Raw genomic sequence first — 13,988 nt, forward strand, 5'->3', positions numbered from 1 at the left:
TGTGTTCACTCACGAGTGTGCCACAGCATATGTGGCTTCTAGGGATCGTATTGCTCAGGTTTGCATAGCAAATGTTTTTATTCACTGAGCCATCTCATTGGTCTCTGGATCTGAAACTTACTGGGAATCACCGAGCTGTTCTAAGTAGCAATGGGATGCTTAGAAAAGCTGCAGATTTAGGATTGAGGATGTTCACCAGATTTGGAAATACCTTGAAAGAAAAAAATTCAAAATTCTAAACCTAAAATGCTTCTTGTCCAAAGAACCTTCATCCAAAGATGAAGGATTCTCGGTCCATAAACTGAAGGGCCCGTCTAGCTGCGAATTGCTTAACATTTTTGCTGAACAGTAAGATGGAGGAAATGTTGTACCATTGTCAGGTGCTGGGCATCGGCACACTATAAATTGCCTTGGCTTTCATTGGCAATCCAATGCCCTTCATTCAGTGTCTTCATCGTCTTCTCTCTACCCAGTTGCTATTTTCCTGGCTAAACCTCAGAACATATTTCTATAAGCAAATTAGAAAAAGTTTGCCTTCTGACTTCAGGTTTTTAGACCATTAAACACCAGCAACTCACTAGGGTAACCTCCTGTTAGCCTTACAACTCTTTGGAGCTGGAGCAGCTTTTATTTGGTGACTGGTACAGTTTAATTTGACCAAACACTATCTAGACAAGTGCATCGCCCCAGGTGACTATCATCACTAAACATACTAACCTATTTTCTCTTCATACAGTTAAACGTCAGGCTGGTATCAGAGCATTCCACTCTTCCTTTATTGTGTAGTACCTGAATCTAAATGATTTGTGAGTTGATTTCCCTCACCACGCCCCAAAATCTTTGTGCCCTGTGTCCTCATCAGATGGTTCCCCCTCTTACTTCTTTTACTTGATGTAACATTGAGACTTGCTCCCACAAAGAAAAGATTCTTTTCAAAAGAGCCTTGTTGATTTGGGAAGATGCGGATGTTGTCTTTGGGTGTTGCTTTATTGGGAGCTACTGAACAGAAAAGACAGCATTGTTAGATCCAAACAGTGCCTGTGTGATAGCTTCCTTGGAAAGGGGGCACTGTCTCCCCTCAGTAGTGCGTATAGCATATATAGTAACTTCTGATGTGCGGTTGTCATGGTAATGAGAACACAATGGTCCTTTTGCTCCATTTGAGTAAACAGACACAGGCAACTTGGGGAACTTTATGAGACATGAATTATTTCTGGTCCATGGCTGTACCAAGAACTGAGCACATTCTTGTTTAAACATCTTCCAAGTTATGTGTTTTCTGGACTAAGCAAATGTAATTTATGCTTCAGAACTAATAAGAACATGTCTCCTCTTGGAACTGTTCATCCATCTGAAATACGTCTGTGGATACCTGAGGGAAAGGGAGTTAATGAATCACAAATCAAAATCATGGTGGGGGAAAATCTGTCCCTCCCTCTTTCCAGAGACAAGTTCCTGATAATTGCTATTAAATGGACTGAATAATTCTTTTCAAACCATATCCTCTTCTCTTCTAAATTAAAAATAGTTAAAATATAAAATCCATGCACTGGTTTTTAAAGATTTTAGTAGGTAGCTGAATAGAAGAGCTGCCTGTGTCCCATTTAACTGGTGGCTGTGTCTTTTACGTGCATATTCTAATTATTTTCCTCAGAAATAGTCAACATTTTCACTTGTGTAAAAGTCTTCTTAAGCAAATATATTACTTAATTGCCCCAATTTCTTTTCTGTGGTATATTTATAAACATCTCATTTTGCTTCTTCTTCTTTTTTAAACATTTGATTCAATTGTTCTCCAATCATGACCACAGAAATGACAGGTAAATTTCACTAAAATCTACTGTAGTCATTCTGTAATGTGTTCGCTTGACCTCCGTCTTGTTTCTGTGGACCGTTTGCTTTTACTGAAGGTAGCATCCATGGTAGCCAGGAAGATCTTCCTTTGACTCTCAGCTACAGTGGCAGTTTTACATATCAGCATCTAACTGCAGTTTCTCCAGCTCAAGTCTGTTGCCATGGAGTTCTGTGATATCAGCTTCCTTTGAATGCGTTTTTGTTAGCCCTTGTCCACTGTTGTTGCTCCCTTGGTAAATTAACAGGATTGTGAGTTGCAGAGCATCTCCGCATGATCCTGTGCTAAGAATATAGTGGTGCTACTTTTTGATAAAATGTTTTTCCTGTTTTGTACCCTAAAAATTTTGCATGGTTTATTTCCCCAGTAACTTATGATATGGTATGATCTTATTTGAAAATTTGAATAAAGTTCTAGAATAACAGAAATACCTGAAAATTCCTCTGCACTTTGCCCTGCTGGCAGTATTTCCACTAATAACCACTGCCTAAATTCATTTTAGACCCCTGTGTGCCACTGACTTATACCTACAGTCCAGCTCAGAAGCCACCATTTACCCTCCATTCAAGGGTGGAAGCCCTTTTTTTGAAGGAATGTGACAGTTTGGTCTCTAAGACTAAGCAAGAGACTCACTCTTAGCATTAGTTTCCATTATGAGTAGAAAATTTTCCTCCGGCCCTTCAAGTGACTTGCCAGAGTCTTCTGCATGCTTAGACACTCTGCAGGTGGCCTTTGCTCTAACAATATGAAGCCAGGCCATGTCAGAAAGCAGTCATTTTCCAAAACCCCAAACCGGAGTTTCAAGCTTTCTGACTGTAAAGTTATTTGACATTTAGTATGAAGTAACCAGGAGCCCAGTGCTCTCTCCACCTGTTTACAATAAGGAAAACTATACCCTTAGAGGTAAGAGGTGGGCCACCAGCCTGCCCCAAGGTCTTGCACACTGATGGCGTGAAGACCCTGGTGAATATCATTGGCCAGTTGTCAGTTCCCTCATAGACCATGATCCCTCCTGTTTCTGCTTGCGTTGCTTTGAATCTGCTGAGTCTGACCATTGTAATTATCCCCTGTATTCATTTTGTCAAAGTGTATTAGTGAGAGATCAATACTATGGATCCGCCCATTCACTTTCTACTTGTTTGAATGTATTGAATCCATTTAAATAAAAGGCAACCTGGTGTATAATGTTTGTTTACCCTAACCATGCCCACATCCTCATAGACTATGTTGATATCATTTGTTTGATTAGAGATACCGGAGTTCTCTGGTATCATCTGTCTACCATTGGCCTAACTGAGCTTTGTCCCACAGGACGGACGGGCGTCGTTGGTCCCTGGCTTCACTCCCCTCCTCAGGCTATGGGACAAATACACCAAGCTCCACAGTCTCTGTAAGTACCTGGGTTTTCTTTTCATCTCAGAACCGCAGAACTGGTCTGCAGTCTGTGTTCCTCTCTGAGTATTTCCCAGTGGGAAGGCCAAGATGGAGCCCACATTTCTACCTCGGTATGGGATGTGAGTCAGAAGATGGACTAACAAATGCCAGAAGGGCACACTGTTGCCGCAGCTTCCAAACTATGGGGCATAAATTGTCCAAGGCCGGGGATGACAAGTTTGGAGGAGAGTGAGAACCTTCATTTTAATAGCATTGGTGCAGTTTGGGGAAAACAACAGTCTAGTGTCGTTGCTTTCCTTCCATGTCAGGTGTATTCATGGTGAAGACGCCATTCAGTTTCGATGGACTTGATCTTTTTCTGTGTGGTTAATATGGAAGCTTGTTTTGCTTTGTCTCTCCTTCGAAGGATATCCCTCCCACCCTCCCCACACAGCGTCATCAATTTGTCAGTGCCCTAGCAACTTTCAGAATGGCAGGCAAAGAACTTAGTAAATCCATGGTAAGGGATAGAGAAAAAGGAGATTCTCGCCGGGAACAACATTTCAAACCCAGGCCTGGCAGTTACTGGGAACTGTTCAGTAGATTAGATACGAACATTTCTGGATTAAGCTAGAGACACAGGGTTTTGGGAATCAGGTGGTCATTGGGAAAGACCCAGGAGGTCCCACAGTATTCAGTGAATGCCTAATGAGGGGTTCTGACTGCCCTCAACCACCAACTCAGACTGTGTCTCTGAGACTATAGAGCCTTTTCTGATTCAGTTCTTCCTCATTTTGTCAAAATTCATGGTTTGCTGTTCAGGGATGCCTACCCCCAGCATTGTGCTAAGCATGTAGCTACTAATTAATGCTCAAATGATAAGAAACTAAAACTTGATAAACTACCAAGTATCAGTCCCTGTCTCCCTTCCCCCTCCCCGGGGCCTTCACATTTGTGTTTCCAGAAGCCCGAGTGTAATGTTGGATTTCTGGGTACCTCTAAAACCAAATTGCTGACATCTGCTGGGCTCGCTTTACGCCCCCTTAGAGTAGTGCACGGTGAGGTCATTTATTTTCCTGTCTTCCTTCTCACTTTGTTGTGCTAGGCGAGTTTCCTGTCCATTTGTGTCATTTTTTCTGAGTAGGTTCCGTGGCACACCGGCTTTACGTGGGTAAAACCCTGGGTGTTATCAGTGGGTAAAATTGTTACTAAGTACCCGTGAGCTTTTTACTTGACCATTATAGCAGCGGCCATCACTGGTTATTTCGGATGTGAAAATGTGGGAACTGATTGCCAAAAATGAGTGATAGAGCTGACTCCGCGCAGAGTAATTTAAGACGGAGTAAGTGCTGTCCCTCCCCAGACCCTGGGGTGCCTGTCATTGGGACCATGCAACAAGTAAACAGAGCGCTCATTCTTTGTTCTGTGACTTCCTTAGGTACATCCCCACTTTATTTTAGCTTTTATTAAATTATAGTCATTTAATAATACAAGCTAAAATTCATGGGTTTTGACTTTATTCTCAACTTTACCACCTTGCATCGCCTTCAGTCAATGGTAATAATAGTTCAGGTGACAAATCTGTCTTTCGCATGAAAAATAGGAGAATACAGATGCACCTTTTTCTAGTAATCGTGTTATCACTTTCTTAACGTGAATGAGTAAAGGGTGAAGAGGGTACATTGAGTCAGACCATTGGATCTAAATAATTTTTTAAATTATGTTTTTATAAGTGTTATAAAATAGGCACTAGTTTAGCTCCCCAAAGCATTGGGGCTCGTTGCATGCTGGCAATATAATCTGTGATATTGCTGCTGTTTTTTTTTCATCATTTTATGTATCAGAAATCTAAAGCAGAGAAAATTATTTGAGGGGCTGTTTACTTATCCCATTATTTTATCTATACAAGTACAGCAAGTGGTCCAGACCCTAATGTCATGGTTCTTTTTAGGCCGTGTGAGTGGCATTTCTTTGGTTTTGTGGGTGATCTGCATGAAGACAAATGTGTCTAAAGATCAAATGTCTAAAAGAAACCCTGAGACCATTTTTACACACACACACACATGTGCACACACACCAAGGCATTTCTAATAGCTTTTCTCTTACACATTTATGATTTATGTATTGATGGAGGTGGGAGGCAATTATAGGTCTCAAATTCCCATTTCTTCCTTCAAAATGAAATTTTAGTTTCCATAATTTTTCTTTTCGCCAAAAGCAAGGACTGTTGGATCTGGCCTGTGTGCGCTGTGGCGGAGATTGGGCAGCTTTTCTCCTCATTTCTAGAATGGACAGTGGAAAGCTACAAAGCTGCTGTGTCGGTTTCTGTCTTTACCCTTCAAATATCAGCACAGTTGTGTCTGCTGGTGACTTAGAGAGGTTCTGCTTTCTCACTCCACAGCTGAATCACTCATGCAAGTCTCATTAACTATTGGTCATTTCGCCTATCAAAAATGTACTTTTTTTTTAAAGGAAAAGGAATATAAATTATATATAGATAAAACTAGAAGCCTTTTCAAATGCAATTCAGAAGTTCACAAATAATTGTGTTGTTAGCTAAACCCCAGACCCATTCATGCTGAAATGTAAATGTTATAATATCTTTTGGCTATTACAGAGACTTCAGAAATGCCAAGTGTGAAAAATGTTATGTTCCAAAATTAGACAGATTTTTGTCATATACAGTTAGTCTGTTCCTCCCGAGAACATTTAGTATTGTCAGTCCTTTTAATGTGAAATTTGGTAGTGAAAATTAATTTGTGGAACTTCTGTATGATAATATTCACGTCGTACTTTTTACTTTTGAAATAAGCAATATGGAATTGCAGTCGTGGGGAGATCGTTCTCCCTAGATCAATTATTTTCCACTGAGGGAAAGAATGAAAATAAGAGTTTACATACCCATAAATATGAGGTATGGCTGATAGATCATATTCTTTTAGTAATAACGAGAAGGAATTTATGCACGCATATAAGGACTAGTCTTCACAAAGTGGTTATCCCAAGAGATGAGATGTTTGAGTGGTGTCGTCGTGTAGAAAATGGATGTGAAGTCTGATTGCATGGAGGAGCAGCAGATTTTAGTGTACATCTTCATCCTTTGAGAGTGGCTTTGATTTATGGTGTAGTCAAAGGTCATATGCAAACCAGTTAATGAAACACACTAGTTCCACACTGGAGAAACAGGAAGCAGTGAAACAGTATATTGGAAAACTTCTGTATTGACTTGACATTCTTCTAAAAGTGCTGAGTCAAGGAGGCTTTGTTCAACAGAGGTATCTTTTCAGTGAGCACACGAGAGTCAGGTGTGGCGGTGCATGCCTGTAGTTCCAGCCTCTTCCGAGGCTGAGGCAAGAGGATCATTTGAAACCAGGGAAGCCAGCCTAAGTGGCACAGTGAAAGTCAGTCTGTCTGTCTGTCTGTCTGTCTGTCTGTCTGTCTCTCTCTCTCTCTCTCTCTCTCTCTCTCTCTCACACACACACACACACACACACACACAGTGAAAAACACTGAGCCTGCTACATTTGAAAATTAGCTTTCACTTTCAGAAAGACAGCCTTACCGCTGCCCTGTACACAATAGCCCATCAGCCACAGAACCAGCAAGTCATAATCCAGGATATCAGTATTTCCGTAGCAACCTGAGTCAACATCCACATTAAGTGGACTGAATATCCTTAACAAGTCCCTCTCTGCTCAGATGGTGCTTTGCTACCCAGAGTGACTGCTGTAAACTTAGTGGGTTTGTAGACAGACATAAGTGTGGATGCGGATTTACCTAAGAAGATACAGATAAGGTGTGTGTGTGTTTGTGTGTGAGTGTGTATGTGTGTGTGAGAGAGAGAGAAAGAGAGAGAGAGAAAGTGAATTTGCATACTGTTTTTAGTTCTCTCTCTCTCTGTTTCTCTCAAGTGTATGCATTCTGTTTGTTTTTAGTTGTCCCACTCTGTCCCCCCCTCGGGTGTGTGGGTGGATGTGGATGTGTGGGGGTGAGAGAGTTTTCATTCTGTTTTTAGTTCTCTCTCTCCCTCTCTGTCTCTTTCAAGTGTATACATTCTGTTTGTTTTTAGTTCTTCCACTCTGCCCCCTCCCTCTCGGGTGTGTGGGTGTGTGTGGGTGTGGGTGTGGGTGTTGGGTTTGGGCTCTTCCTGTGCTAGGGATTAGGCCTCGGGCCTATCGCCTGGTACACATGAACTATTCTACCACTGAGCTGCGTCCTCAGCCCCCTGTATAAATTTCTCCCATTTTTCATTTTGTTAATTTCCTTATCTTTGCAGTTACCTCTGCTTCTTGATGTTTACAATTCTTTGCCCAACTTTCTGAATTGATTTAGTTCATGTGTTTTATTCCTTTTCTCATCATGGAAGTATTTTAAGAGTGCTTGTTTATCCCGGATATAGCTTTGGTTTATCTCATAATTTTTTTCTAGTGTTTTCATTTTTATGGTTTATAAAATAATCTCATTACATTATAAAAATCCCTGTCTATCTTACTGTGGACTTAGCAGGGCGTTTTATAATTTCAAGGTGCTGGGCTGTTTTCAGCTCTGGTCATTAATTCTGAGTACCGTTGTGCTGCGGTGCTTCAGTATTCGGTATTTATGGAGGGTGACTCTTATAAGGACAGTCTTTTTGTCTTTTTGTTTTGCTTTGTTTTGAACTCTGCTTGAACTGACATTTTTCAAATGAGTACCTTTCAAAACAGTATGCTTATTCTAGTTGTGTTTCCCTGTATCCCAATTTCTCAACATCTTTTATTAGCATTGATTTACTGAGTTTACCACTCCTAAAACCCAAGACAAACAGTTCCTTCATTGCACAGTTCCCAAAGTCAGGTTCTTTAAAAAAAAATCTTCTATTTTTAGCTACTTGCCTTCTCCATCACATTCCAGATGTTGAGGGATTTTTGTTTTGATTTGGTTTGGTTTTTCAAGACAGGATTTTCTTGTAGCTTTGGAGCCTGTCCTGGGACTTGCTTTATTGGCCAGACTGGCCTCGAACTCACAGAGATCCGCTTGCCTCTTCCTCCCGAGTGTTGGAATTAAAGGTATGTACCACCTTTAATTCTAGCCTAGGAAGGGATAGATTTTAAGGAGTAAATCTATGGTAAGGGGTCAAGCCTCAGGACAACCAAAGCTGTTCAGAAGAGAAGGAACATTCTTCCCCCCCATACCCACCCACCCCACAATAAGGAAAGGAAAGAAATACTTCAGAATCAAATAAAGAAGTGGTATCACTCAGGAAAATATCCGCTTCTCTGTCCTTCCTTTATGCTCATAGCACACGTGGGTGGCATTGGCATCAAAGAACAGAAGAGCTGATTAGGGCGCTTTCATCACCTTATGATCTCACAGCATATCGTCATGTTACTTATTACAAGTCAGACTGCTTGCTGGGGACAGCAGCAGGAGTCTCTTCAGCAAGAGCTGATCCATCATGGCAGTCCCGCTCCGGGCTTTGCCTTCTTCCTCGGGCTTTGCCTTCTTCCTCGGGCTTTTGCTGGCTTTTGTCCATCTCACAGGTTTGGTGTTCTCCCAGAAAAGAAACTGCCTTTGGGACAGCTGCAGGCAGATCAGGGACATCTAGAAGGCATGCTGAACTCTCAGAGCAGAGTCACTTCATGCATCTAGGTTATAGTTGCTGTCATGTCATAGAATCAACATAAAACAGTGCCTTTGCCCAGCACACATTTGTCTCTAGAATTCTTTTTCTGGAGGCTGGCTGCTAACTTTACTTTGATTTCTTTCCAGTCATCCTGTTCCTCCCAGGAGAAGTTGCACCAGTTACCATATCAGCCAACCCCAGATGAACTACACTTCTTGTCCAAACACTTTTGCACCACTGAGAGCATTGCCACTGAGAACCGATGCAGGAACACGCCCATGCGTCCCCGTTCCCGGAGTCTCAGGTGCGTAGACTTGACCCAGACTGATATGGACTTAAACTGTTTGTTTTCAAACATTTCTTTAATTTGTATGTGTGCACCCTGATTTGTGAGTTTTCACAAATATGAGTGTAATATTCCAGCAGTAGATGACATTGTTAATTACCATAAAAAGGCTTTATATTTCTTTTATGTATTCATAAGAGGCTAATTGCTGCCAAAGCCTTGGAGACCATCTGTAAAAATGTCTAACTATGGAAAGTTCAAGGTCAACTAGTGATGGTGCAGGAGCAGTTCATATAATCATATGAAGTGGGAGAAGTTTGCTGAAGGGGAGGAGAGAATAGATGGAAAGATATTTTCCCTAGACTCTATTAGTATAAAACCCATCTTAGTCTTCTTATTCTGTATTCCCACCTAAGTCATACTTTCTCAAAGATGATGAACACATTCTTAGGACTTGGTGTTTTCTGAGTTTTGTGCTTGTCAAATGCAGTCCTTTGAGTATTGAATAGGGCTGGTTTCATACCTAGCTTTGAATTGTAGGTTTCACAGTTATGTCTCCAGGTGGCAGTGTCTCCATCCAGGAGGCCTGTGCAGGTTATTTGCGAAAGTGTGGGGATTCTCATTGGTGGATGGAAAGCGGGGAGCAGGCCTGGGCAGAAGGAGTCATCACCATATGGTACAGGCCCATCAGCTTTGGCTCACCTTTGCCTGGGATCCCTCCGTTCACACCCTTGCTCCAGCTGTTCAGTCAGTGGCCTTGTTATAGCAACCTCCAGGGAGGCGCTAACACCCTGGGACATTCCTTCCCACAGCTGGGGCTAGCCTGGAAGAGAGATAGCTAGCTTTAGGCTTCTGTTGATGGCTCGCCCAGCAGCTGGAACAGCTGGGTGACAGGTCTTTCCTAGAAGATGGGGAGTCAGGGTGTTGTGTCTCCTCATCAACAACATGAAATCTTGATGGGCAGAACTGGTATATGTCGATCTGCTAAAGTTTTATTGTGTAAAAAGATTAGCTTGCTAGGTATTTAGTTCAGCATAAGGGTTTACTAAGAAGGGGTTTGCCTCTGTATCTTTCCTCTTCATATAGTATCATAAAGTTAATATCTTTAAATATCCATTCTGGATGATTAAGGGATATGTGAAATTGTTTTGAGATCTAGAATAATAAAGAAATAAAAACTTTGCCACTGTATCTAGCATCACCATGGTTTATTGCAGGGGTTCCACTTTTAATTTTCTTGCAGAAGTACACAGGGCATCTAGCCTAAGCTAAATCTATCCAAGAACATAGGTGTCCCCAAACTGTGCAGCTACCTTCCCAGCAAGGACACAAAGTGACAGCCGTGCAGAAGAACACAACAGTTGCATGCTTCCGTTTTCATAATGCCTACCTCAGCCTCCTAAATAAATATTTGTTAGAGTGGAAAATGGATTTCCCCGCAACACCTGTGCCATGGAAGGCTCCCCCGCCTCTCTGGTGGTGTGTGGCCGAACACAGGTGTATGATCGAAGTGTGAAATTGCACCATTAAATGTGTCTCGGACGTTGTCGTTAGTAGCCTCCCCATTTTGTTTGATACTGCAATTCATTGACTGGTTGCCACAACTGCACAAGCTCATGCCACGTGCATGACACAATCGCCCCGCAAGGCCATCTCCTGACCGAGTACCGTGACTGTAATTATTCTGTAGCATTGTGTTATGAATCCTATCCATGGGTGTCTGTGCGAGCTGAGGTATGTATGCGTATAGGCGTGCCAATGACTGACCTTGCAGTTCGTTACCTAAGACAACTGCTTTTCATATGAGGGTTGCACCGTACTTTTCCGATGCAACTGGCTGTTTATAAATCAAAGCCTTATTTCCCTCTCATGCTGCGGCAGGTTTAAAAGGGTAATTTGCTTTGCTTGCAGCCCTGGACGTTCCCCTGCCTGCTGTGACCATGAAATAATTATGATGAACCATGTCTACAAAGAAAGGTTCCCAAAGGTAAGTGGATGGGATTGGAGAAGCCTGGCACCTCAGGGATCGGGCACCATAGGCTTTGCCTCTGCAAGACGGTGGTGTTAACACAAGTGAGGGTCCAACCCAGTAATGACTTGAATTAAATAGCACCGTAGCCTGCTTAGGAGGAGAAAGCAACCAAACAGATGTAAAGCAAGCAACTGCTGAGAACTCAGCACCCTGTGTGCATGTTGCTGGTGGGTACCCAGCAGCGGGGGCCCCTGGCAGGTACAGGAGGAGAGGTTACACCCTCAAAGGCTCTATACCCTTTGGACTCTTTGAACCTATGTTCCTCATCTACTGTGCAATTGTCAAGAGCACCTTTTTTTTTTTTTTTCTCAGAAGCCACAGCTTGCTGTGTCCTGAACACTGTTTTTATTCTTTGAAACCTCATTTTCCTTTCCCACCTTCTGTTCTACACCTGTTACCATAGCAGTAGAGATACCTTGGCATGTTCTGCTGCTCAGCTGGTCAAAGGGGTTAGAACGAAGCCAGAATGCAGTGTGAAGGCTTCTTCCCGGGTTTGGTGACCAGTAGCCCTTCACCAACCTCAGTTCCCTGCCCCCTCAGCCACGTGGCTCTGCATAGCAGGGCAAAGGCCTCCCCACAGCACTTGGGCCATCACCTACTGCTTTTGTAGCTAGCCGCATGAGAACAAAGGGAGGTCTTAGGATTCATAAACAAGGAGCAGGGTACTTATTATTTGTAATGAACCTACCATTGATGGCATTGATTAGCACTGTTTTACCTATTTACCACGTGTCGCTTGCCCACCAGGAAAGCAGATATTGACTATGCCTAGTTAATGAGGCTCAATGTTAAGAGCAGAGCAGAGGGAAGAGGAAATAATCTCTCTGCCTATGTAGCTCTTGTAGACCGGGAATATTGATCAGCCAGTAGGCAATCACAGGGAAGAAAAGGAAGGGTGGAAAGGAAAGTGTAGATCTTTTTTGAGGGTGTCCCCTTGGCAATGAGCTAAGGGGACAGCGTTTGCAGTTAAGGATAGAGTGCTATGTGTATATTTCTGTCCCACTGAAACCTTGCCAAGAAAACAAACTTTTGGCTCATACTGGGTAACTCTGGCACAATCCTGAGTTTGGAATAACAACTAAAGAAATACTTCATATTTTTGATAACCCATCTGAAGGGTCTATAAACATAGCCCTCTACATACACCTTAGAGTTATTTCAAGAAGCTTATGTGGACCAGCTTGCATTCAATGAGACATCAGCAGAGGGGAATCGATGGCCAGAAATATACCTTCTCATATGATACCTCAAAGGTTTATAATTTATATTCCCCCTTGATGAGGAGGTATCCCCCACTTCTTCATGCCCCCCTCCTCTTTCTCTTTATTTTTTAAAGCAGTATTAGCTTCCTAGTGGAAAGCACGGGAATTTTCTGTATGGCTCCTTCCCCACATGTACACATATTCCTGTAGTATCATCGTCTTCACCAGACTGGTGCCTTGGCCAGTGGTTGATGAGGTTCTCAGAGGCAGTGTTGATACCCAGAGTCAACATTCACACTTGTTCTTGGTGGTGTCAGTCAGTGGGCCCAAACTAATGCATACTGACGTGTGTGCACTGTTATTGTAACATGCAGAAGGGAAGTTTTTTTCTCCTGTGTGTGTTGTTGTTATTACTGTACTTAGAAATTGAGTACAGGACCTCACTCACGCTAGCCAAGTGCTCTGCCAGTGAGCTGCACCTCAGGCCCCCAAATGAGGCTTCTTTCACTTGTAATTCTGAGGAGTCTATTTAATAACCCAGAGGGGTCTGGGAAGATGGAAGAGTGCTTGTTGCATGGTTCGTGCATATTTCCTGGTGTTACACCTGTGTGTGTGTCCCCCACAACAGGCTACGGCTCAGATGGAAGAACGTCTAAGGGAAATCATCACCAGCTACTCCCCAGACAATGTCCTCCCCTTGGCAGATGGGGTGCTGAGCTTCACCCACCATCAGATCATCGAGCTGGCTCGCGACTGTTTGGACAAGTCCCACCAGGGCCTCATCACGTCACGATACTTTCTTGAGCTGCAGCACAAGTTAGACAAGTTGCTCCAGGAGGTAAGAGCAAAGTGCCGTTCACGTGGCTCGCTTCTGATTTGTTTTGCCTTCCTTTTGGCAAAATATTTTCTTATGAAACCATTTGCTTATAAATAATTAGTGAAAAAAGAAAGTGGAGTTCACATTCCAGGAAAGCGTGTAGAGTGGGAAGGGGGACACACACAGGCACGCACAGCAAGTGTGCAAGCAAGCCTAAACTGCTTGCTACCTGCTGTGAGTTGGCTCTGGCCATTATGTCTAGTAGGAGAAAGTTAATGTAATCATCTTTAAGGGAACCTTGGGACCCAACGATCTATGACTCTAGGATAAGTGGATTGTGAAGGATTATTAAGCAGCCATTCCCCACCCCCACAACTTTCCCTATAAAATTATAAATTGCCCGAGTGTATGTGAGTTGCTTGATGGAGCTATCTAATTTTAATATCTAAAAAAGCTAAATGGAAAATTGCCGGCTTTTACTGGACTGTGTGTCCTATTAATTAACCTGCATGTGCTGTTGGGTAGTAAATGGCAACTTCTATTTTCCTGAGTATTAATTCTTCCTCTAACGAAATAGCCAATTTCCGAAATGACAGATAAACAGGGGATCCCATCCGTCTAACACGCTCATGCCCGGCTCCTGATAACACCTAGGAAGGGAAAGGAATGTGTCGGAGGAATAGCATTTAGTGTATGATACAGCTCTTCTGACTGAAGTTGATTGGCCACAGCCTACACGGGGAACCTATTTAACCTATATGTGGATTTATAGTGTTTATGTGTCTCATAGGGCATAAATTATATCCGTGTAAATGTAATCCTG

The 13,988-nt window shown here is 42.7% G+C and overlaps 1 protein-coding gene across 15 annotated transcripts in view; it reads left to right on the forward strand.

The window, feature by feature from the left end:
- The window catches only part of Mast4 (microtubule associated serine/threonine kinase family member 4), a 905,780-nt gene that overhangs the window by 832,495 nt on the left and 59,297 nt on the right, over positions 1 to 13,988 (forward strand). For all 15 annotated transcript variants that reach the window (XM_050160400.1, XM_050160395.1, XM_050160398.1 and 12 more), the window contains 4 exons: positions 3,164 to 3,242; positions 8,975 to 9,132; positions 11,026 to 11,101; positions 12,977 to 13,186. In XM_050160400.1, coding sequence (XP_050016357.1) covers positions 3,164 to 3,242; positions 8,975 to 9,132; positions 11,026 to 11,101; positions 12,977 to 13,186 — 523 coding nt within the window. The remainder of the gene's footprint in view (positions 1 to 3,163; positions 3,243 to 8,974; positions 9,133 to 11,025; positions 11,102 to 12,976; positions 13,187 to 13,988) is intronic.

This window comes from Alexandromys fortis, unplaced genomic scaffold (genome assembly GCF_014885135.2).
Source record: "Alexandromys fortis isolate MF-2015 unplaced genomic scaffold, M_Fortis_MF-2015_v1.1 scaffold_76, whole genome shotgun sequence".
NCBI classification, from domain to species: domain Eukaryota; kingdom Metazoa; phylum Chordata; class Mammalia; order Rodentia; family Cricetidae; genus Alexandromys; species Alexandromys fortis.